Source organism: Juglans regia, chromosome 12 (genome assembly GCF_001411555.2).
Source record: "Juglans regia cultivar Chandler chromosome 12, Walnut 2.0, whole genome shotgun sequence".
Taxonomy (NCBI): Eukaryota; Viridiplantae; Streptophyta; class Magnoliopsida; order Fagales; family Juglandaceae; genus Juglans; species Juglans regia.
In genome coordinates, this window is record NC_049912.1 from 5014144 (window position 1) to 5040576 (window position 26433).

Below are 26433 nucleotides of genomic sequence, written 5' to 3' on the forward strand. Positions count from 1 at the left end.
GGTATAAGTTTATGATCTGGCAGCCAGAAATCTGTCCAAATGTTAATAGATTTCTCATCCCCCACTCTCCACCTACATCCTTGCATCAAACTCTTTTTTGCCTCCCATATACCTCTCCATACATAAGATGGCGTTGCACCTAATGATGACTCACTGAAATTGGTATTTGGGAAATTCTTAGCCTTAAAAACTTTATGCAGCAAAGTAGTGTCTTATTTTAAGATCCTCCATACCTGCTTGGCTAGTAGAGCCAGATTGAAGGTTTGCAAGTCCTTGAACCCCATCCCTCCATTTGTTTTTGACTCACACATCTTCTTCCAACTCACCCATCGAATTTTGTTCTCATCCTTCTTTTGACCCCACCAGAATTTTGCCATCATATTTCCCAGTTCAGTACATAGGGTTCCAGGGAGTATGAAGCAGCTCATCGTGTATGCTGGAATGGACAATGCCACAGCTTTGATCAGAACTTCCTTAAATGAGATGTATAGAGATTCTTTGAGAGCATCTTCATTAGATTAGGCATTTACTATCAAAGTAAAATATCTGCCTAATATTACATAAAAACACTTGCATTGGATTAGGCAAGTCCAAATAAAATTGACTTTGAGCTACAGTGTTTCGCACCCTTGGGTCATATTTGACCTGTTATTGTAGTTTGACCATATCATATTTTATTCTTTTATTTCGCATTACCAATGGTCAGACCCTCTCTCTCTTCTCTCGAATTTCTCTCTTTTCCCTTCCCTTCCCTTCCCTTCCCTTCCCTCTCGAGCCTTCCATTTCTTGGCATTTTCTCTCCGTTTCTCTCTTCCATTTTTGGGTTTTGCGTGGAAGATGATTTATTTGTGCATTATGTGGTGTATTTGGATGGAAATGAATGAGCGGTGTTTTATTAACAGGGAGCATACTGCAGAGGAAATCTGGAAATTTTTTATGTTTTTGCTTCAATGGGTTTCAGCTATTTTACTTAATGAAGGGGCTGTTCATCAGTTTTTGTTTTCATTTCCTAATCTTAGAATGTAATTAGGTGTATCTTTTATATACTTCCTGTTTACATGGGCTTCACCTATTGCATTCGATGAATAAAATTTTATTACTTATAAAAAAAAAAATTTGGGTTTTGCTCCTTAGTCCCAGTGGAGTTTGTGTGAATTCCTTTATGTTTTGGAAACTAGCTCAGAAGGTTCCGTCGATGGTTTACGTGGTTTCCCGTAGTGTTCCAAGACTCTCGTCACCTCTATCATCTCTTCGTATGCAAAACTCGGTGTTGTAGCCTTCTTTGACGTCAGGACCACAATCTTTATTGCCATGGTGACAGGAGGCAGCCTAGATAGTGCCGACACTAGAGTCTGTGCCACCTTGAGATATGATGGCCCACCCATATGCTCCATAGGCACCACTGCTGCAGATCTGCAGCAACTCTATTGGTACCGACAGAGATTGGCCAGCGTAGGTGCTGCCGGAATTGAAGACAGGAGTTACCGGTGAAGAGATGGGTGTCTCCTCAGGCCGGTGTATCGGAAGTGGGTCCATGGGCCCAGGCACAGACTATGATACGGGCCCAGACTCAAAAGTGGGTGTCTCCTTAGGCCTCCCACAAGGCTGTGATACAGGCCCAGACGTTGGGCCCTTTTCAAAACAAGACCATTTTAGCCCCCATTTCATACCAAGAATTCGATTTGGGCCTTTCCAGCCCAACCCAATCTTGGCCTTTCCTTTGATAGGCCTGAGTGGCTTCCGCCCACCAAGTATTTTAGTATTTAGAAATCGATGGCCTTGGCCCAAGCCCAAGCCCTTGTCTACTTTGGAGATCAGCTTTTCTATCTCATTCCTTAGTGATTCCATTTCCTCATTTACACCGATAACTTCCTCTTTCAAACTAAACAGAGCCCTCTGCACCATACCTTCCTTTGAACAGACATATGATCGAGTCCCTCTCCCCATTTCAGGTACATCGTGTATGTCGTATTTCTCTGCATTATCGCCTGTACATTCCCTTGCCATGCACTCCTTTTTGTTTTTTCCACCTTGCTGTAACGCCAAGGGGTTGGCTTGTACCTCCATGCACTTCCGTCATTTTCCCTGCACCACCCAACGCCGCCTCTGCATAAGACTTGGTCTGCCTCTTCGTCTCCTTCCCCTTATCCAAATCTTTATCCAATCGTGGGGTCAAAACTAGAGCCTTCTTAGCCAAAGCATGCCTTGACAGAACATTCTTTAACTCCATAGACAAAATTTTCCAGCCCTTTCCTTCCGTCCCTTTCAGGATCGCTAAAAGACCTCGACCCCTGTTGCCACCGCCATAATCTGTTACTTCCAAGAAACGCCCATAAGCATTAGAACGCCTATAAGCAAACAAAGCTTTGGTTCCATCTCGATAAGTATTGTAAAAATCTTTCCTTCCCCCCTAAAAAAATATTCTTCTATTGTGTTTGCCTGCCAGCAAGTACTGGCATGGTTGAGCATCATCTCCTTGGTTACCTTCCTACCCTTCTTCGTGATGCGACAATAGTTTCCACCCTCCATTGATAAAACGAATACTTTTGTTTCTATTAAGATGTTTAAGGAAGCCCATGTCTATCACAAGACTGTAAAATAAATGTAAAGACTAAAGAGGGTTGATTCCGACGAGGAGTCACTGGAATAGACTTCCCATCGTAGTGTGTATTGAGAGAAAAGTAAGATATTGTATGAAGAGAAAAAGTGTCTATTACAACGCCAGACTTTTTGTTACCTTCCTATTGAGGGTGAGTAACTACTCTAAAATTCTAGTCAAATCTTGTTTTCATACTCACTGTGTACTGGTTTTTACTTGTTGGTAATGATTTTGATATTAGCCAAAATTTGACTTTACCTTTTGCTAATCCAATGAAGATGCTCTAATGTATTCATATTTTCGTGTGATCATTGTACAAACGCAAAAATAAATGCAACTTCTTACAAATTCAAAAAAACTTCTTAAACTGTTCCAAAAAAAAAAAAAAAAAAATCTTCTTAAAAAATTATATTTCAACTCTATATATCTATTTTTCATAAACTCTAATACAAAACTTATTTTTTGGGAAAAAAAAGTTTATTCAAATTTTTGTCTCGCATTTTCCAAACCTAATAAACAATATATCTAAAAAATATTCTTAAGTATTCTCAAGATTTTTAATAACCAAACAAACTCTTAGCATAATACGTTAGATTTATTTTATAATAAAATTAATTTTACAATATGATAAACCTCGTTAAACAACGACATTTGTAAACTTTTCTTAAAATTTGTGTAAACTAAATATTTTTCTTAGAGAAATGCTACAACCACAAAAAGATTTTATAAAAGCAAACTCACAAATTGACGTAGTTTCTTGTGATATGTTAGATTTACTTTATAATAAAAATAAATTTATAATCTTACGGATCACATCAAACCACATCAGTTTATAGGTTTACTTTTATAAAATTCTATAGTTAAAGCATTTCTTTTTTATTTAAGATTGCCTCTTTGTCCTGAAGGAAAAACCTATACGTGTTGAAATCTGACCCTTGATTGTAAGATGCAAACGTGGCATCCTCCCTATTCATAGTTTTAAATTTCGGCCGAAATTTCTTGTTCCGGTGTAGTATTTGGTACACTATACCTCATCATTTCATTTCGCTCCAAATTTCGGCCATTTCAGTCAAATTCCAGCCATTTTGGCTGGAATTGGCATTCCAGTCCCTATTCCGTTTCAGATTGGTTTTGTAATTTTCTTATGCTTGAATGATGTTTTTGTAAATTTTAAATCCAAATGGTATTTAATTAATTATAGAATATAAAATTTATTTATATACTTTTAATTTTTTTGTAACTGTAAATATGTCTCCTCATTCTTTTTTTTATTTTTAAATATCATTATTTTTATAATCTCTCTATTCTCTTTTTTTTTCCTTTGTTTTTGTATCTCAACTCAAGTTTGTGATTTTTTCAACGTATATTAATTTTATAAATCTTCAATTCTTCTATATATATATATACGCACATATACATGATACATGTACATATATATGTATTTATTGTATTAGTTGTTAATTTATATATACATATAAATATTTATATATAATATATAATTAATCCCAAAAGGGTACACTAGGCTTCGTTTGGAACTTAAACCTATTTCAATTCATCTCAACTCACATTACAATTTTTTCAAATCTCAACATAAAATATAATAAACAATTCAATTTTTTCAAATCTCAAAATAATAATAATATTAAAAAATAATATTCTAACAATATTTTATCATCTCAACTCAACTCAACTCGACTCAATTCAATGTCCAAATGCAAATACACCAAGATCAAAATATTCAATTCCAATTTCTTAAACCGAAATGATACTAACATTACTTCCATTCCTTGCACGGAAAACATTGCCCCCATTCCTTTCGTTTCGCTCGTCTTTGCCATCTCTGTGTGTTCTGTAAAAAAAGAAGAAGAAGAAGAAGAAAAAAGCGGAAAATGCAACAGTCCCTCTTTTCAAAAACCTAATTCCAGGGCACCAGAAGTGAAGAGCATAATCAGAAACCTTGAAGGCCAATTATCAGCCTTCTCCTAGATCCATATCAGTCTTCCATTTTCGAAGCATTCTCAGCGAAAGGCTCCTCTCCTTGGAGCTTTTAGACAATGTGAGCTCACCATCTATCTCCTATTTTATTGTTTAGAATACTAACAACGTTGAATGTGTAGAATTTGGCAGCAGAAACAAGTCCAACTCAGTTAGAGATTATGATTCAGATGATTCTCTATTTTCTAAATTTCCTAAATCAAAGCAACAGAAAGTATGAAACATTCCTCCTTTTCTGTTCGAGTTCTGCTACACAGTAGCCTGATATTTTGACATAGCCGCACACCTGTGGAGGTCGTGAGTTGCTTAAAGAAAGAAAAAAAAAATGAAAGGCAAACACAGCTCTAAAAAGTAAAAGGGGGACGAACTTGTTTTAAACAGAAACAGAAATGTCTGCTCAGCTATTCAACCCCCAACATTTTGCCTTCTTCGAATCCCCCAATCTTTAGATTTTAAACCCTACTGCACATCGCTACCAGCCTCTAACGACGTCATCAATGCCAACTTCTGAAGGCCTCGCCACTGCCCGCAATACCAGAGCTTCCACCACTTCATCTGCCCCCAATATTTGAGCTTTCGACTGACTGCTTCTGCATACCCCGGATTTTCTTTACATCTCTCTTGGTTTCTACATTTATGTTGAAATAGCTTCTGCATACCCTGGATTTTCTTTACAAAATTTCTCTCTTAGTATGTATATTTTCTAAATTTATGTCTTTACCTGCGATAGGAGGTTTTGACGCAAGAAACTATGATAGGGAAAATGCTCGTTTTTATCCTGGTTGAAGACTATTACAACTAAAAATTCCCTGTATTTATATCATGAAAGAAAATTTAGCATTTAAGACTTCTATTGGGAGATTTCGGATTTACATCTAACCCTATTAATGCTGCTTGCCGGAATGGCCACCGCCATTGAGACCCAAAGTGGCGTTGAACTGAAGGAGAAAAATTATTGAAACCCTAATTGGTGTTTTCCACTGAAGGAGAAAAGGGGGTCAGCGAGGGAGACTTTGAAACCACAAAAGTATTTGTTTGAAACCATAAGGTCAAAAATGAGAATTTGCTCATTGCCAACGTGGAGGGTGCGCGGGTGTGGGGCTTCTGTGTAGAATTATTGTTTCTGTTCTTCGCTTAAAATTTGTTGCTTGTTTTTTCTGTATGCTCTTTCAATTGATGGTGATTCTTTATATATAGGGGAGCTATGAAGTTGGAACTTCGTTGTCCCCAAAGTGTTGATGGAATTGCCCTGGACCCAGAGCCAGATTGGAACTTTGATGCTTTATTAGCAGAGCTTAATTCATTGGAAATGAAGCTCAATACCTCTGCAAATGTTCCTGCACATTTCACCAAATCAAGACTGCGGTATCGGATTTCTTGTCTATGCCATTTTGTCAATGCTCTCAATGGGGTAGTTTGAATTTTTTTTATTTTTATATATATAACTAGTGATTATTATTGCTAGTCTGAGCCTTTTTCCATCTGCAACTTTGTTTAGAGACTTCTCAAATGAGAAGAGTGATGATAAATGTCCTAGGCCTTTTGTAATGCGTGTGTTCGAGGATGAGATGATGGATTCTGAAAGTGATGGTGAGGACAATCAAAGATTAGTGCCTGTGAAACGGTTCAACTGTGACAAACATTATTTGAGGTGCCAACTTCTCTTCCGTTTCATGTGGGCAACTTTATTTGAAAATGGAAATGTTCTTGGGGGGCTTTACTTGTTTCGCAATCATGTTTTAATTGCCCATGTCCAGGCATTGTAATGTAGGATATCTATGTTTTGCAAGATATTCAATGATGGCGTTTGCACTTACTTTTACGTTTCAATAACAGTGATGATTCTGATGATGAGTTGGCTCTTGAGTTCCAGTCCTACTTGATGGGTGAAGTGGGATTAGTAGAAAGTGCTTTATGTGAACTAACATATGAACATCAAGTTGATACTAAGGTATGTAGTATTGTAGATCTCGATGTAGTTTGCTACATTTTCCACTTGTTGTACTCTGTCTAGTACTAGTAAATTAGATTTAGACAATAAACATTTTTTTAGATATTTTTTTTTTTATCAGTAAATAAGAGCTTTATTGAAAAATAGGCATAACCAAGTACACAGAACATATACAAGAGCAACACCTATGCAAATTTTAATAGATATATAACCTGATGATTTTTTATAGTTAATAAGAGAATTTATTCCAAGTAAATAGGCATAGCCCAAGTATACAGGATATATATATAAGTACACCTAAATACAAGCTAAAGCAAAAACAGTACTAAAATAAAACATGACAAATGTTCACATCCCTTACAAAATTCTTCACCCAAAAACTTAAAGTGCTAAAGAAAAAATCCCTAAACTCCCCCATAGAACGTTCACAATCTTCAAAACACCTCCCATTTCTTTCAAGCCATAAGCACCAAAACAAACATAAGGGAATCATCCTTCACGCTGCTGCACTGCCTCTACATCCCACTTAACCTTGCCAGCAAGCCAAAAAATCCACCACATGCTTAGGCATCACCCAAGCAATGCCTACCCTTGCTAAAATCTCATTCCACAAAATTGTCGCCACCTCATAGTGAAGGAAAAGATGGTTAATAAATTCACCATCCTTCTTACACATAAACACCAATCAACCACAAAAACCTCTCTTCCTCAAATCCGTGGTTAAGATTTTCCCAAGAGATACTTATAAAAAAAAAAAAATTCCCAAGAGACACCAACCAACAGAAAAAAACAACCTTTCTAGGCACCTTTGCCCTCCAAATACATTTCCAGGGATAGTCTTTAACTCCCTGACTAATTAATGCCTTATAAAAAGATTTTACAGTAAATCTAGAGTTATTTGTTTGCAACCACAGCAGGCTGTCCTCTCTATTCTGATCAATTTTCATATCATATAATCTTTCCAAAAAATCAGAAATCTCATCCACTTCCCAATCCTGCACATCTCTGTTGAAATCCACATTCCACTGAAGCATGTTATTAGAAATCTTATAAGGTTGCGTTTGGATGTTAAAGTGAGTTGAGTTGAGTTGAGTTGAGATGATAAAATATTGTTAGAATATTATTTTTTAATATTATTATTATTTTAGAATTTAAAAAAGTTGAATTGTTTATTATATTTTATATTGGGATTTGAAAAAGTTGTAATGATGAGTTGAGAGATGTTTGTGATCCAAACGAAGCCTAAGACTCAGCCACTGCAGCTCCTTTATCTCTAGCAATCCTAAATAAATTAGGATAAATGTACTCGAGCTGAATCCCCGCACCAAGTATCATGCCAAAAGTAAATATTTGCCCCATCCCTCACTTTAAAATTTAAGTTTTTAACAAAGTCCCCATACTAACCTGATGGACTTCCACAAACCCACCCCATACACCCTTTAACTTCATTTGTGCACCAGCTCCCCCACATTCTCCCATATTTAAAATCCACAATTTGTCTCCATAATGCATTACTCTCAAAATAGTACCTCCAACGCCATTTTCCAAGTAGAGCTTTATTAAAAAACTTTAAATTTCTCACACCCAAACCTCCACATGAAACCGGTTGGCAAACCTTATTCCAACTCACCAAATTAAAATTTCTTTCCTCCCCATAACCATCCCACAAGAAATTCTGAAAAATCCTCTATTTTTTTTTGCAACCCCCGTGGGTAAAGGAAAGAGTGAGAGGAAATATGTGGGGAGATTAGACAAAGTACTCTTAATCGAAGTAACTCTTCCTCCTTTTGACAAATAGAGTTTTTTCCAACCAGCTAGCCACCTCCCAATCTTCTCAATAACCCCATCCCATATAAAAAGTGATTTGTGAGGAGCACCCAAAGGTAACCCAAGATATTTCAAACGTAAAGAAGCTACCTTACATCCCAAGATGTTAGCTAAGTCAAAAATATTGCTGAACGTATCCACCGGAACAATTTCAGACTTAGATAAGTTAATTCCAAGTCCTGAAACAGCTTCAAACATAGCAATAAGGCTCTCAAAGCACGGAGATGATCTTGACTTGAATCACTAAGTAATAAAGTATCTTCTGCAAAAAGTAAATGTGAAACAGTAATGCTGCCCCGTAAGTCATCTCCCACCATAAATCCCGACAAAAAATTCCTCTTCACAGCCGCTTCGATCATACGACTCAAAGCATCCATAACTAATACAAAAAGATAAGGAGATAAATGGTCTCTTTGCCTTAGTCCATGGGAGCTATTAAAAAAACCCACCGGAGTGCCATTCACCAATAAAGAAAATATGGCCGTCAAAATACAATGTTTTATCCATGAACACCACTTCTCTCCAAAACTAAATCTCCCAAGTAAATAAAGAAAAAAGTCCCAATTGATATGGTCAAAAGCCTTTTCCATGTCCAATTTAACTAAGATTCCAGATTTACCCATTCTAATTCTGCTTTCCAAATGATTTAACAACTGTACGTTCTCACTTATCAAAAAAATTCTGCTTTCCAAACATTCATTAGCAATTAAAATCGAATCCAGGATTTGTCTTCCCCTCACAAATGCATTATGAGACTTCGAAATAATCTTATCCATGACCACACTCATGTGGTTAGCTAGCACCTTAGAAATGACCTTATACATCCCATTCACCAAGCTAATAGGGTGAAAATCCCTCATATCTACAACGCCCGCCTTTTTAGGAATAAGGGCAATGAATGTAGTATTAAAACTCCTCAAATTTTAAGAAAGAATAAAATTCTCCAAAAACTTTCATAATGTCTTCCTTCACAATATCCTTACATGCTTGAAAAAATGCCATAGAAAAGTCATCTGGACCCGGTGCCTTATCTTTATACATACCTTTATTTTTTTTGATAAGTAAGAGATCAATATTATATATATGAATGAAAGAGGCATAGCCTATGTACACAGGGAGTATATAGAAGAACACCGAAATAAATTCTAAGAGCGATAAATTAAAGTGTGTATTAAAGTGTGTATCAAAAAATTCTTCATCTCGGCCATTGTGCTTTCCTTGTCTTCAAAGCAACACGCATTCCTTTCCGTCCAAATGCACCACATGATACATGACGGAATCATCTTCCATAGCGCTGCCACTTGATGACAGCCGAACAGTTTTCTCCAACAACCCAACAAATCCACCACTCTCATAGGCATAACCCAAGCAACTTCAACCCTGTGAAAGATCTCATCCCACAACACCCTTGTTACCTCACAATGTAATAAAAGGTGGTCCACAGATTCTCCATTCTTTTTACATATGTAACACCAATCCATTACTACACATCCTCTCTTCCTCAAGTTGTCCGTAGTCAATATCTTTCCAAGAGCGACAGTTCAAACAAAAAAAGCTACTTTAGAAGGCACACGGGCCCGCCAAATCTTCTTCCAAGGGAATGGAGTACGCTCTTGTGATGTCAAGATGTTATAAAACGCCTTAACAGTACATATCTTGTGATTATTAGACCTCCACTTCAATCTATCTCGTTGTGCTATAGAAGTCCCCATGGAATGTAGTAGGCTGAAAAAGTTTGAAACAATAGGTAATTCCCAATCATGAAAATTTCTAATAAAAAGAATATTCTATTGGTACGAGCCATGAGAAAGTAGCCACACATCCGCCACTGAAACCTCCCTGTTAACTGCAATACGATTTAGGCCCGGAAAAGTCCTTTCCAATGCTCGATCTCCACACCACACGTCCTGCTAGAAACTGATTCGATTGCCCTCGCCAACTACAAAGCGTATGTGATTTGCAAAGCATGGCCACCCTTTCCTTATAAACTTCCATAAACCCACACCATAGCCTCCTCTCACTTCGTTGGAACACCAACCACCCCCAGCGACACCATATCTAGCGTCAATAATTTCCTTCCACAATGATCCCCCCTCTAAGTGATATCTCCAAAGCCACTTCCCCAAAAGAGCTCTATTAAAAGTTCTCAAGTTACACACTCCCAACCCCCCATTCACAACTGAGGCACAAACTGTTCTCCATCTAATCAGATGAAGTTTCCTTTCGTCCCCCAAGCCTCCCCATAAAAATGCCCTAAAAAGTTTTTCCATTCTGTTCATCACCCCTGCAAGCATAGGAAACAAAGATAAAAAATATGTGGGGAGGTTAGTGAGAGTACTCTTAATAAGAGTGAGGCGGCCCCCTTTTGATAAATACACCATTTTCCAACCAGCCAACATTTTCTCTACCTTCTCCACCACTCCGTCCCATATAGCTCTATTCTTGAAAGTTGCACCCAGTGGAAGTCCCAAATATTGCATTGGGAAAGAAGACACCTTACAATCCAGAAGGCTTGCTAAACTATGGATATTAAAAACCGCACCCACAGGAACCATCTCAGACTTGCCAAGGTTCACCTTAAGCCCTGACACTGCTTCAAAGCAAAGTAACAGTGCTCGCAAAGTTTGGATCTGACTATTATCCGCTTCACAGAAGACTAGAGTGTCATCTGCGAAAAAAAGATGTGAGATGATAACAGAGCCACTAGAGCCATTACCCACCTGAAAACCAGATAAGTATCCTCCCCCAACAGCAGTCTGCACCATCCTACTTAAAGTCTCCATAACTATAACAAATAAAATGGGAGAAAGAGGATCTCCCTGCCGCAATCCTCGCGAACTATCAAAAAAACCAGCAGGTGTGCCATTAACTAAAACTGAGAACCGGGCGGTTGAAATAGAGTGCCTCATCCATGAAATCCACCTATCTCCAAACCACACCTCTTAAGTAGATATAGAAGGAATTCCCAATTCACATGATCATATGCCTTTTCCATGTCAAGCTTGCAAAGAACACCTGAACCTCCCCCCCCGTAGTCTGTGATCCAAACATTCATTTGCAATGAGTACCAAATCAAGAATTTGTCTCCCTCAAATAAATGCGTTTTCAGACTTGGAAATAATGGGTTCCAGCACCGTACTAAGCCGGTTGGCAAGAACCTTTGAAATGATCTTATAAATGCTACTAATGAGACTTATTGGACGAAAGTCCTCAATAGTTGAAGCCCCATGTTTCTTAGGAATGAGAGCAATGAAGGTCGCATTAAGGGATTTTTCAAACTTTTGACAAGAGTGAAATTCATGAAAAACCTGCAAAACATCACCTTTGACTATGTCCCAACAAGTTTGAAAAAACCCCATTGAGAAACCATCCGGACTCGGTGCTTTATCCTTAGCCATATCAGAAATGACCTTGTAAATTTCTTCTTCAACAAAAGGTCTCTCCAAGACACTTACACTTTATACATACCTTTAACAACATCAAGAACTTCCTCTTCCTCAAAATTCCTTTCCAACCAATCTGCACTAACCTGATCAATGGACTCGAAAGACAGCCCATCTAACTTAGGTCTCCAAGAATATTCTTCCCGAAAAAGCTTCTCATAATAATTCACAAAAAGATCTCCAATCTCCCCATTATCGGTAATAACATTATCACTTACATGAAGAACCTCAATAGCATTATGTCTATGGTGTGAATTAGCCATTTCATGAAAGAATTTCGTACATTTGTCACCTTCCTTCAGCCAAAGAATTCTTGATTTTTGCCTCCACGAAATAAATCTCTTCCATAAGGGTGAGCTTTTCAATTTCTGCCCTTACCCCTATCTTCTTCTCCTTTTCCTCATAGGATATTTCACCTTTCATCTCCTTTTCCTCCAAAATATGCAGCTGCTCCATAAGCTGTTTTCTTTATTATTAACATTGCCAAGAACCTCCACATTCCATCTTTTCAAATCCTGTTTTAACATTTTAAGCTTACCAGCCAAAACAAAGTTTGGAGTACCAGAAAACTGATATGAAACCCACAACCTCCTTACCCTTTCAATAAAACCCTCATCGTCCAACCACATATTTTCAAATTTAAAATATCTCTTTCCACTAACAATGCCCCCACAATCCAACAAGATAGGATAATGGTCTGAAACAATTCGCTGCAGTCTTTTCTGTCTTAATTTCGGAAAGAGTGCTTCCCAAGAATCTGTCCAGCCGGGACCATGCTCTTCCATTTGACCACGTATAGTCCCCTCCCACCATTGGTAAATCAACCAGCTGCAGCTCAGAAATGAAATAAAAAAACTCGGACATAGCTCTAGAAATCATAGAATCCCTTACTCACTCCACAAGGATAACGAGTAATATTAAAGTCCCCTCCTCTACACCATGGAAGCTCCCACCAGCTGCAGATTCCCGTGATTTCATCCCACAAAATATTTCTACTAGCATCAGAATTTTGGCCATATACACCAGCAAAAGCCCATTCTACCTCATCATCCACATTCTTAAAGTGACATGCAACCAAAAATTCACCCACGTAATAGTCTACTAATTCCACAGCCCTCCTATCCCACATTACAATAATACCTCCCGAAGCTCCATTTGAAACTAATTCAACCCATCCCACACATTGGCAGCTCCATAAACCATTAATAGTAATCTTTTTGTCCTGTACGTGAATTGCACCTCTTGTGCTTATTAATGAAGTTTTGATACTCATAAAAAAAGAAATGTTTTTGTCTCTACTAATGTATGATTGTGTTGAAAATCTATGCCTGCTACTGCCATTTCTGCTCCTCATATATGGGTTTATTTTTGCGTAGAATTATCTGTTAAACTGGATGCTGAAATTGTCTTCTTTTTGTCTATATGTACATATAATAATGCATAAAATTTAGTTCAACTATTGCCATTGCTGCTCATACTATTATTACCACTTTACGGAGGTAAGGTGTATAGCTTTTTCCTTCTATTTATTCATTCATTCATTCATTTTTTCCATAGAATTATTTGTTAAACCTGGATGCATAAAAATTTACCAGTTTATCTCGCGCTCTTCTTGACCTCTCGTCTCTTGCTCTCCTTGACTTCTCGGTTGTTGTATGTAGAGAAACCCATTCTTTGATTGGTCTTGTTGTATATGTCTCAGTAATCTTTCCTGCTTGGTGCATAAACTAGTGTTTGGATTGACTAATAGGAGAATATTAGGAGCAAAATTTCTGCACTAGAGGCAGATTTGATGGGTGAAACTGAAAAGTCTGCTTCTGCACTCACTCGAGTTGAGAAATATAGAGAAGCAAGATGGGAAATCGAGAGGAAACTTGATACTCAATATCAGCGCAAGATGTAAGACCATTTGTTCTTTGTTACAATGATTTTCTTTTTTCCTGACCGAAGACATGGTTGAGTTTTTGGAATATCCTAGTCTCTGCTGTCATGAATTTTTGCTTCCTTTGCCTGTTATATCTAAATTCCTACTATTATTTTCTATAGACCTACAAAGTGAACTTTAAGGCATAATAAAATATTTTTAGTTACTGTTGATTCACCCCATTATTTAGATTTCTTTCTTATCGATTTAATATATTTTTTTCTCTACCAACAAAAATTACAATTGCATATTCACGAAAGATATTTGAAAAATTAATGTCATGTAGGTCGATAAGATCTGCATTAAGTGTTGAATATTGAACAGTCATTTGTTTTGCTGTTGTCAAACGATGGCATTTGAGCATGTAAACTTTGTTTTGGCATCTGTTGCTGCTTCTCGCTGGAGCATGATATAGTTTTTTTTACTGTCTAGTCTTGGAAGTCTAAACTGCATTTTGCATTTTCCTTTTGTACTCTTCCTTTTTTTGGGGTCTTAACTATGGGTCATATCAATTATTGTATTTTCTTTCACTCATTGTAGCGCAGAAGCACTTGATAATCATTTGACTGCTGTTCAGCGGGACCACGAATTGAGATCACAAATAGAAGAAAGAAAAATAAGAAGTGATGCAGCTTATGAAGAGGCCAAAAGAAAGGAAAAGGCTCTCCAAGAAGAAAAAATACGCCAAGAAAAAGCTAGAGCAGAATCTGAGGTTTGACTTGATTGCTTCTGTAGATATCTTTTGGTACCATGTTATCTTGTCAGTTCTTGGAGTATGTGCAAACAGGAACTCCATTAGATTACGTAACACTTTTTTTTTGGGAGGGGTGGGGGAGGGTTTCATTTGTATTTTTATGCTAACAGTACTCTGTTTAACTGATACAATATCATCACATTCTCCAACCCAACATGCTTAAATGTGCATGCCATTCTAGTTTTTTTTTTTTGTCTCATCACAACATTGTCTTATGTTTGGGTAATGAGATGTGAATTCTGTGAATAGTAGTGAAATGGTTTGTGAATAATAGTGAAATGGTTTGAGTTAAGATGTTTTGTTGGGTTTTGGGAAAGGAGAGAAAAAAAGTTGAATAAAAATATAGTAAAGTTTAATTTTTTTGTAATATTATTTTTGTTTTGAAATTTGAAAAAGTTGTATTTTTTTTGTATTTTGTTTAAAAATTTGAGAAAGTTGTAATGATTAGAGATGTCAAGGGATGGTGATTGCTTGATTGTGCGAGTTTGCTCGTATGGGTAGGAAAATGGGTCTTTCGAAAGTTGTTGTTATAGAATTAAAGTCATTTGTGGTGTCAAGGGATGGCCGATGGGTGCTCCTTTACTGAAAAAGGGTGAAAGTTTGTGAAAAATATGAGCTTGGAGTTAGCTACGGCATGTTGGTTCACCAAATCTTTGGAGGATTGCTTGAAGGTTAGGAGAAAGGAGTTTTATACAAGCCATCAGGAAGGTGATAGGGGGCTTTATAGCACAGAGGTGCTCAAACTCCCAAGGCGTGTTCATGGCACTGGTAGAGTACCGAGGGGGTGGTCGCCGAAATTGCATTTTTATCCCTGAAGACAGAGACAGAATGGGATGGCAGAAACTGGCGGAGGTTTTGAGGGAGGTTGGTCGAGAAGGTTGCTTCGTTGGGTCAGCACTGCCAAACGACAATGGTAGCCCCGCTTCAACTTTCTACCCGGTCGTACCTGGAGATTCTCCAACAATCGAGCCTCATGGACCTATTTGGAGAATACTTAACCCAAACGCCACAGGCACCGTCGAAGGCTGTGGGTATCAACCACCCTTGCCGGCAAAGAGCCAGGGGGCCCTGTCGAAGGTTGTGGAACCACTGATGGGGATTTTGTGCCCCTCTTGCTTCCGACGTGTCAGGTCCAACACAAAACAACTTGAGGGAGGACGTCAGTGCTTTGACTGCAACAACATCGTCGTTCAGATCATCGGCAGTCGTACTCCCAACAAAGGGGGTTCCGACAATGGAGGCCTCTCCCTCCCATCTTCTTGTTTGAAGAGTTGGTCGTGATGGGTGGTCAACCAATGACCACATAGGCCTCCACCATCGCACCAGAAAACTCACGGGAAAATGATTTAGTGGGCTCTTAGAGCAATCCAGCGGAGATGGACATGATAGACAATGCAATTTTGATCAGTGAACGACTTAAGTTGGCTATTTGTGACAGTGAGTGCTCTGTTTTTTTTTTTTTTTTTGGGGGGGGGGGGTGCTGAACCAACTCCTTTATGCACACTTCCCCCTAGTCCTAACCTAGAAATGTTTGTCTTAGAGTGGGTGTTCAACAAGGTAGAGGAGATACATGCATGCATTGGGGTTTCTTGTGTAGGCTTTGAAGAACAGTTTAGGGCCCTCCTTGTAGCCATTGAAGATGGTCGTTCAAAGTCAGCCACAAAGCGAGATAGGAAACTCAAAAGGCTCACATGTACTATTAATTATGAAGCGAAGGAGGGGAGTGGCGGAAGGGATAGATTGAAAGGGAGGGGCACTCTTTGTACTTATGAAGCCTAAGATTCTTTCTTGGAATGTGCGGGGGCTTAACGATCGCAATAAGCGCCTTTGCATAAAATCCTTATTGCGGTCGTGGAAGGTTGATGTGGTGTGTTTTCAAGAAACAAAATTGCGGGTCATCGATAGAAGAATCATCCATAGTTTGTAGGGGTGTTCGTATGTGGGTTGGTCCTACTTGTCCTCTTCGGGAGCTTCAGGCGGCATTCTTTTAATGTGAGATAAAAGAGTGGTGGAGACGGTAGAGGAGTGTGTTGGAAATTTTTTGGTCGCTAGTTTATTTAAAAATACTGTAGATGGATGGGAGTGGGCTTTTGTAGGCACATATGGGCCAAACATGGATAGAGATAGGAGAAGACTATGGGAGGAGTTAGCGGGTTTATATTATTTATGGGAGGTGTCGTGGTGTATGGATGGGGATTTCAATATTACTTGCTTTCCCAGTGAGCGATTGGGGAATTATCGCAATTCCTTAGCCATGGAGGAGTTCTTTGAGTTCATATTTGATTTGGACCTCATGGATCTTCCTCTTGTCTGGGGCGAGTTCACTTGGTCAAATAGCCAGGGTTGGTCAAGATTGGATAGGTTCCTCATCTCTCCTTTGTGAGAGGCCCACTTTCCGGAGCTGCCTCAAAAGCTGTTGTCCTGAATTTGCTTGGATCATTTATCTATTTTGTTAGATTGTGGAGGTATTCATGGGGGACGCCGGTATTTCAAGTTTGGAAATATGTGGTTAGCAGCTGATGGTTTTGTAGAGAAGGTGAGTTCTTGGTGGTCTTCTTATTAGTTCACAAGCTCTCTCAATTTCATTATTGTAGGTAAGGTTCAGGCTTTGAAGCAAGATCTAAAGAAGTGGAACTTAGAAGTTTTTGGTAGCGTTGACAATAAGAAGACTATCCTTATGGAGGAGTTAGAGGGGAGGGAATTGATGGGAGACACCTCGGAGGAGGTATTATTGAGGAACAGTTCGGTTGTGACTGAATTGGAGAGGGTGTTATTGATGGAGGAGACTTTGTGGCGACAAAAATCCCGAGCCCTTTGGTTAAAAGAAGGTGATAAATGTTCGAAGTTTTTTTATAAAGTGGCTAATTCGCATAGGCACAGCAATGCTATTGACACTTCACTCAGGTACTTAAGTCCTCTCTTCCCCCTCTGAATTAGAAAATCATATTGTGCATTATTACGAGAACCTCCTCATGGAACCGGCTTGTTGGAGGTTGAAGTTTGATGATTTGTTGTTTGAGTCTATTGATTTGCAAAGTGCGAGTTGGTTGGAAAGACTTTTTGACAAAGACGAGATTTATAAGGTCATTTGTGGTATGGCTAAGAACAAAGCGCGGGGTCTGGATGGCTTTTCAATGGGATTTTTTCAAGCTTGTTGCGATATTGTGAAATGTGATGTTATGCAACTTTTCCTTGAATTCCACTTTTTCAAGAAGTTTGAGAAATGCCTCAATGCGGCATTCATTTACCGAGAAGACATGGAGTTACGACAGTTGAGGATTTCCGCCCCATAAGCCTTGTGAGTGGAGTATACAAAATCATTTTGAAGGTTCTTGCTACTGAGGGAGTTCCTGGTATTCTTTGCAAGCTTGATATGGAAAAAGCATATTCACATGAGAATTTCTTTTATACTTGTTCAGGAGGTGTGGCTTTGGTGATAGGTGAGTTTCTTGGATTCGACATTTTGTCTCTACCGCTCACTTCTCGGTGCTGGTTAATGGCACCCCTGCTGGATTTTTTAACAGTTCACGTGGATTGAAGCAAGGGAATCCCATTGTCTCCTCTTCTTTTTGTTATAGTTATGGAGCACTTGGTCGAATGGTGAAGGTTGCTGTTGTAGGAGGGTTTCTATCCGTATTTTCGATGGGTAATGGCACTAACGGCTCTATCATAATCTCACATCTCTTATTCGCAGATGATACTTTCCTTTTTTGTGAAGCGGATCATAGCCAGATTCAAACTTTGCGAGCACTTTTGTTATGTTTTAAAGTCGTGTCAGGGCTTAAGGTGAACCTTGGTAAGTCTGAGATGGTTGCGGTGGGCGTGGTGCCTAGTATCAACAGCCTAGCGAGTCTCCTAGATTGTAAAGTGTCTTCTTTGCCTATGAAATATTTGGGACTCCCATTGGGGACGACTTTTAAGGCTAGAGCTATTTGGTAAAAAGTAGAGAAAAAGCTTGCTGGTTGGAAACGGTTGTATTTATCGAAAGGGGGTCGACTCACATTAATTAAGAGCACTTTAACTAACCTCTCCACCTATTTTTTATTTTTATTTCCTTTGCCTGCAGGGGTGGCGAATAGGATTGAGAAAGTATTTCGGGCTTTTTTGTGGGGGGGAGTGGGGGAGGAAACGAAATTCCATCTTGTTAATTGGAATAAAGTTTGTTTCCCAATTTCGAATGGTGGCTTGAGAGTGTGCAACTTGAGGACTTTCAATAAAGTTTTGTTGGGAAAATGGTTATGGAGGTACCACTTGGTGGGGGAATCGCTATGGAAGGAAATTATTGACTCTAGACACGGAAGTGCTTGGGGGGGTTAGTGCTCCAATGAAGTGAGGGAGGGGTATGGCGTGAGCTTATGGAAATTTATTAGGAGGGAATGACAGAGTTTCGAAAATCATATCCGGTTTGTGGCTGGAGAGGGTTCTAGAATAAGGTTTTGGCATGATGTTTGATGTGGAGATCGCACTCTTGATAGGGCCTTTCCAGCTATCTATCGTATTGCAGTTACCAGGGAGGCTTCTGTGACGGATCTGCGGGTATTTTCTCATGGTTCTTACCAATGGAATGTCCTTTTTAATAGGGACATTCATGATTGAGAATTGCACACTGTTTCATAATTGTTTAAGTTGATATATTCCATGGGAAACATTACGGCACAAGAGAATAAGATGCAGTGGAGGTCCAATGGCAGTAAGAAATGTATAGTTAGGGTGTATTGCAAAATATTGGCATCACAGGGTAATGTTCCTTTCCCCTAGAAGAAGATTTGGAGGTCTCGTGTGCCTTCTAAAGTAGCTTTCTTTGTATGGATTGCTGCTCTTGGGAAGATTTTGACCACGGACAACTTGAGGAAGAGGGGGGCTCATTGTGATGGATTGTTGTTATTTGTGTAAAAAGCATGGAGAATCTGTGGATCACTTATTATTGCACTGTGAGGTGACAAGGGGGTTGTGGAATGAGATCTTTAGAAGAGTTGGTGTCACTTGGGTAATGCCATTAAGGGTGGTTGATTTATTGGCTTGTTGGAAGGAGATTCAAGGCTGTACTCAAGTGGCGGCAGCGTGGAAGATGATTCCGCTGTGCATCATGTGGTGTACTTGGTCGGAAAGGAATGAGCGGTGCTTTGAAGATTGGGAGCGCACTATGGCGGAGCTTCAGAATTTTTTTATACACACATTATTGCTTTGGTTCTCAGCCATTGTACTTGATGGAAACAATGCTCATGACTTCTTGTCCCTAATCTAGAATGTATTTAGGTGTCCTTTTGTATGCATCATGTGTACATAGGCTATGTCTATTTCATTCGTATCAATAAAATTTATCTCTTACTTATATAAAAAAAAAGATTAGATGAAAAAGTTGAAGATTTTAAATTGAAAAGTATTTTGTGTGTAAATGATGTTTAAGAAAGAAATTATGAGAAGTTTTGAGATGAGAACGTTCTCAACTCATCTCACTTCCCAAACATGGCCTTAGAGTTCTATATTGCTGCAAGTACAACGTTCTTCACTTTTGGTTGTAATTTGTTCTTTATTTGAAATGAATATCCATTTCTTCATCAGATGCATTCCCTTTTTTAGCTACCTCCAACTGGCTTTCTGGTCACATACCCCCCCTTTTCTGGTAAATCTGAAAGTGTCAAATTACTTCTGATATACCTACTGAGTCACAGGGAATGCATAAAAATACTTAATTAGTGATAAAAACATTTTGTAAATGCAGGCAAGACTTAGAGCTGAGGAAGCAAAAAGAGTTGCTTTAGAAGTTGAGAGAAGAGAGGCAAAAGAAGCTGCTGAAAGGGAAGCTAATGAAACAGCAGCAAAGGTTGCTGCTGGGGTGGCACAAGAAGCAGCTGCAGGACGCCAACTGGATGCCAATTCAGGAATGTCAAATGAATCAAAAAACCCACAATCAGAGGGTATTCCTTATTTTTAACATGCTTTGTGTGTTATGTTTAGTGACTTGTTTCAGTTAAGGTTTTTTCCCTCATCAGATGTATTAATTGGCAATGTGATGGCAGGTAACGTTCTCAGGGCTGCTGAAAGTGCTCTTCTTTTAGAACAGGGGAGACTACAAAAACTTCAGCAGATAGAGGAAAGTAACCAGGCTTTGAGGTTAACTCACAATAAGGTATTGCTAGATCTACAGAGATTAAGATTTGAAATATTGGAATGAGTTTTCATAATTTTCTTTAGACCTTTATACTTAAAAAGAAAAAATTATTTGGACCTTTTATGGAGAAGGATAAACTACTTAGAAAAAAATGAGAAAAAGAAAAGGTAATTATTCATGCTTTGATACTGTTGGTCGTAGATTAGGCCATATCTGGCTTCTCCATTTTTGAGAAAATTGAGAGAATTTGTGAGAAAAGTTTTAGATGTAGTGTTTGTTGGGTTTTGTGCAAGGTTGAGAAAATTTTGAATAATCTTTTTTGATGTGTTTTGTATTGGGGTTTGTTTGATTTTTGTGTTTGGATGATGATTGGATAATGATTAGATGAAAAGTTGAAATAGTGTATTTTTTTAGATTTAAAGATGTTTGGTTTGATTTTAAATCTTTCTGAGAAATTTTAAAAAAATGGCCTAACAAAACAAGGTCTTAGAGTTTGCGTCATGTTTCTGTTGTCATGGCTGTAAGCTACTGAATTCTGAGCATGCAATATATAGGATCTCGCTCCTTTTTTTTAGATATGTTGACTTGCATCCTTTATATCATTGAGTGACATGGTCTAATTTTTTGTTAGGATTTCAGCAGCTATGAAAGACATATTGCTAGGTTGATAAGACAAATAAGTGGGACAAAAGAGATCGTCAGGTGAGGTGATTTTAGTTTTCATTGTAATCTAGCCTAATATTTTGTGATTAGACTTTTTTGGTCAACCTTTATTATCTATACTCTTGTACATAAATATCTGTTCTTTTTATTTTATTTATTTTTCTTGTGTTTGTGTTCTTGAACCCAACTCACCCTGCATCCCATTTTTTTGCCGTTCACACCAGCCAATCAGATTTGTGTGGTGGCTCACCATGACAGTGATATGGACTTCTTTTTTGTTTGTCTTAGAGTGGACTTTTGCCCTGGACTGTATTGGATAAGACTGCCTGGTTGGACCAGTAAATTAAGTGCCAGCCCCTTGGTATATTTGGTTTTTTAACTGTATCGTTCACAGTGAACTAATAGAATCATGGTGACCGATCAAGCTGGTTGAGGTTGTGATGCGTCATCCATTCATGGAGAATGGAGGTTGTACACCACCTCCATATTCCACTTGGGCCATATAGCGACCATGGGCATTAGCACATGTCTTAGCAATAAAGCTTTAACATCCAGTGAAGTAGCATAAAATTACTTCTTCTTGCCTGTCGAACAGTCTTCCAACATTTTAGTGAACCAGTGCACCGTGTACATTCCCATAATCATCTCGTTCGTGACCTCCCAACTCCTCTCAGTTATATGAATGGAACTGCCTTCCATGTTAATGCAAAAACTTTAGATTCAATCAGTAGTTGTTTCGAAACTAATCATGGACCATATGTGCAGAACTCAGACAATTGTGAGAAAAAAAACAAGCCAATTATTAAAGAATTCAAATTCTAGTTTCATTCATTGTTTTCATTTTGGACAGAATTTGTTGCAATAACGCAATAAGCATTTTTTGGCTTTATTAATTTACAACTTGCAGAGAAAAGTCACGGGAAATTGTAAAGATTTTTAATGATCCTCTTTGCCCTCAGTCGATCAGCATTGCAGCATTTGCAAAGAAGGTAATTTCAAGTATTTGGTCACAGACGTGCATTTTTTCCCATCTTGATTAATTTTTTGCTTGGTTCGTTCAGAGAATGTAGAGGATAGAGGGAAAATTTGGGATCATGCATGTTGAACATGCTTTAAGTTGGAAAATATGGGATTTCTGCTATTATATGGAAACTGCGTTGAAAAACAGCATCGATCTTTCATCACCTACATAACAAAACAATGGAGGATGTAGAACTTTGAAATTAGATTTAACCGTTGCAGTGTAAAATTTCAGACAGAATAAAAGCAAATCTGGTGTATGTGCATACAACAAACTGGAAGTGCAACGGCCCCTTATATTACTATGTAATGTGTTAAAAATATTAGATTTTCTGACAATAGGATTTCAATATTCACTTCCTCTTATTGTAAGAAATTAGTAACTGATAACAAAATACTGATAAAAAAATCAAAAGAAAGTAATTGATGGCAGTCTTGCGAAGCTCTTCAGCTCAGAATATTTTCCCATCATATGATCTTAGAATTTTTACTTCAGGATATTGACAATAGAAGTTCTTTTGTTTGTGTTTTTATATGCAAGTAGTGAGTTTAAGAATACAACATATTTACCAATTTTGATGCAGGTAGTCTCTCGTTGTGAAAGCCCAAATACTGATGCTTTTGCATGTGGCTATGTCATTGTTCTTGTTATGTCACAGGTATGATGTGTTTAATTGATTGACAAGGATGTACATTGATTATAGAGATCCTTCGCGGGTTAATTACTGTTTCCTATGTTTTAGTTTCTTCTACACATTAGGATGCTACTCAAAGGTTGGAATAATTAAAGGATTCATTTTTTGAACTTCAAAATATGGCAACATTAAGGACTACTTGACTTGTTTTGCATGTGAAAAAAAAATTGTATGCTCATATGTCGAGTTGGTTCGGATAGTAGCAGGTAATTTGGTTATAATTAAGTTTTCATGTGACAATCTAGGGAGATCTTAATGAAACAATTTCTACAGGTCTTTCGTGGAATTTTTTATTTCTGTATGAAATTGGAAGAAAGGTTTTAGAGTTCATGAATTTGGAAATACACAGATACGGATACTAATATGACTAGTATAGAGTACAAGCCCTCACATGATTCATTCTTGTCACAGCACCACTAATCTCAAGGAAACCTGCATACATCTTTTTTTCAAAAAAAAAAAAAAATGTATGTGCATATGCTGTGCAGCTATGATTGTAGGAGGTTATTGCATGATCCTTTCCTTGAATTAGAATTTATTTAAAAATAGACTTCTGCCATCTTGGTCTCCATACTGAAGTCATTTCCGGGTCAGGAGTCAGTCAGGTGGGAAGAGGACTTAATCAAATCTGCAGCTATTGTACATATTAGATTTAGTTGCTTATATTTCGATGATATGTGAATCAGGTTCCACATGCAATGGATCTCCTTCTAGCCGAGTTCCACAGAGTCTGCACTTACACTGTTCCAAAGCACATAATTTACTCAAAGGTGATGTTTATCAACTTGAACTTTGTTTACCATCAATCTATGGTTATTTTATGTTTGGCTTTGATGATTAATCCATCATTGTTTTGAGGACAATTTCTCATGTCATGTCAGTTAGTATACATTTCCAATAAAAAAAAAATCATTTTTTTTCCAAAGGAACTTGTTTCCCCAATACTCTCATCCTTTTGTCTTGGCCTTCTGCACTCATCACCCACCGTTCATAGGTTAACCAGTTATCCTTGCCTTTCTCCTCATCCCACATGTAAACATCACCTGTTGCTGCAACTGTACCATATTAATACTTTCCTGCAGACTGCAGTCACAAAATCAGAACAAATGAAAGCACATGCATTTGATAATTAACATAAATATGGAAATCACGTGTCTCCATATATTCTGATGTTGTAAAACCAGTATGTGACTACCACTATATGGATGTATACAAAAAACGTGTCACATTAACAATTGTTGTTTGCGTAGGGACAGGAAGGCAGGGTAGGGTAGCATTGATGCGTTTGTCAATACTTTTAAGGATTTTACATATGGTTGATTGACTTAAGAGTTCCATATGATGTGGATGTTCCTGCTTAAAATAGACGGGATGAGGCTTGACTGACCTATCAAATCTAGATAGATTTAGGCCCGTTTGGGAACAAAACTATTCTCAAGTATTCCTAGATATTTCCTTTCCAAACATCATTCAAACACAAAACACTTTCTAATTGCAAATCTTTAACTTTTTCATCTAATCATTACTATTTTTCCAAATTCCCAAACAAAACACAAAACCCTATACAACTTGCCCAAACTTTCAAATAAAAATTATATTCAAACAATATTTTATAATATTTTTATTCAACTTTTTCTCTTCCCTTTCCCAAAACCCAATAAAACATCTTAACTCAACTATTTCACTACTATTCACAAACCCTTTCACTATTTTCACAGATATTCTGAGATATTTTTAGCATCCAAACCAGCCCTAGTAAATAATAGGCAAACCAAATAGAGATCGCAATACCTGTATTGAGCATTGATTGTTATTGTGGAATTTTGTATACTTATATGAGCATGAGGGTAACTATCCAATTCCTTTGTTTCTTTCCTCGTTCTTTGTCTTGTACTCTTTTCTTTCAATAGAAGATGTTCAGTTGGATGGCATATTTTAGCTTTTGAGACAAATTACAATGGTGATTATTATTAAATTATTTTCCCAAAACCAACCATTTGAAAATAGTCAAGTTATGGCTAGCTTATGAGATTTTGAAATTTCACTTAATGATATGGATATACATTCAAGTGGTTAACCAATCCAATAAAATAACAAAATGGGAAGTTTAAATTTCTTGGCCCTACCACTTGTTACTGCTATTATTATTTTGGATTCTGCTGCTACGGTATGGATTTAAATTATTTTTCTCAACTTCAGTCGGCATTTGAATCCAAAGAAGCTTATTACAAGGCCATCGGATACCGAGAAACAGAAGGAAAGATTGAGAGCATTGAGGACCATTTGAGACGGTTAGAGTCCTACATGAAACTGTATGGGGCCGTCATTCAGGTTTGTACCTATGCTTTTGAGGTGATGGAAACTTTATTTTTAGTTATTGGGAAGTTCACGAAAAGCTGCTATTACCAAGAATCATTTTTTTGGCAGACAGAAGTGCAGGGTGTCCAGAACATACATGGCCTGAAAGAAGGTTGGGCATGGATTGCACGGTTCTTAAACACCATGCCTGCCAATAGATATACTGCCGTTGCACTGAATGCATTCCTGCAAGTATGTTAATATACAAACATTAAGCTCTTTTGCATAAATATTTGCATAAACTTCATTTCAAAATCTTATTGTTTTTACAGATGGCAGGGTTTGCTCTCTTCAGAAAATACAAATCTCAGTTCATGAAGGTGCTGAGCATCATCTCTAACAACTTTCTGGAAGCACTGAAAGCACGTGAAGAGTCGGGGTTAAGAGCGACCATTGCTGAGATTCAAGCTTACATGGAAGATAAGGAGTTCCTCAAGGAGCCAGAGGGAAGGGCCCTGCAGGGTTCATTGCTATCAAGTGTTATGGTGCCGGAGCCAGATTACCACAACTCGTATTCTCGCCCGCAACCAAATAAATATTTCTAATGATTAAATATTACCAAGACTTCATCTCTCTGTTTTTTTTTTTTTTTTTTTTGGTACTGTAATTTGTGTATTCTGTCTCCAACAATTCATATAAAAAAACGATTCAAATCAGATTCAAAACCAGCATGCAGGGTACCCTTTGTTATAGTAAAATGACTCTTCCACATGCCTTATTTCTCTTTCCTTTTTCATCAGGGTGCTTGTCTTAGAAGACTTGGGTACAAGTCTTGTGCAATATCTGATTAGGATTATGCTGTATGTTTGGGAGCTGGTGGGCTCCTCACACAGCATTTCCCAAACTATCATTTCAAGGAATTTTATACCTCTCCGATAAAACAGCATCCTAGGTGATGCTATTGCTAACGAAAATTCCAAAAAAAAAAATCTATTAATAAGCTTGCTTCACCAAACATATCATTCATAAGCTAGCATAAAAAGCATGCACTTTGATTTTTTTTTTTTTTAATTAAAATGAGTTATATATTATGCGATGTATTTAAGCACAACTTGTAAGTAAAAGCTACAAATCATTGTCCCCCTTTTTATG

At 37.8% G+C, this 26433-nt stretch overlaps 1 protein-coding gene across 4 annotated transcripts in view; it reads left to right on the top strand.

The window, feature by feature from the left end:
* LOC109002046 (protein GLE1) overlaps positions 1-26052 on the top strand; it is a 32609-nt gene extending 6557 nt beyond the window's left edge. Inside the window, exons 1-15 of one of the 4 annotated variants that reach the window (XR_001997957.2) lie at positions 4374-4655; positions 5792-5959; positions 6093-6245; positions 6431-6545; positions 13566-13714; positions 14280-14451; positions 20216-20411; positions 20514-20623; positions 21237-21307; positions 22176-22257; positions 22873-22947; positions 23670-23753; positions 25183-25314; positions 25415-25533; positions 25614-25640. Coding sequence is in view for 3 of the 4 variants with exons in the window: in XM_018979616.2 (XP_018835161.2) it covers positions 4654-4655; positions 5792-5959; positions 6093-6245; positions 6431-6545; positions 13566-13714; positions 14280-14451; positions 20216-20411; positions 20514-20623; positions 21237-21307; positions 22176-22257; positions 22873-22947; positions 23670-23753; positions 25183-25314; positions 25411-25533; positions 25614-25886 (1905 nt within the window). In the remaining variant the exon portion in view is untranslated. Of the gene's footprint in view, positions 1-4373; positions 4656-5791; positions 6006-6092; positions 6246-6430; positions 6546-13565; positions 13715-14279; positions 14452-20215; positions 20412-20513; positions 20624-21236; positions 21308-22175; positions 22258-22872; positions 22948-23669; positions 23754-25182; positions 25315-25410; positions 25534-25613 lie in introns of those variants that run through there. The other 3 variants (XM_018979616.2, XM_018979618.2, XM_018979619.2) reach the window with 3 other exon arrangements.
* The last annotated feature ends 381 nt before the right edge of the window (positions 26053-26433 follow it).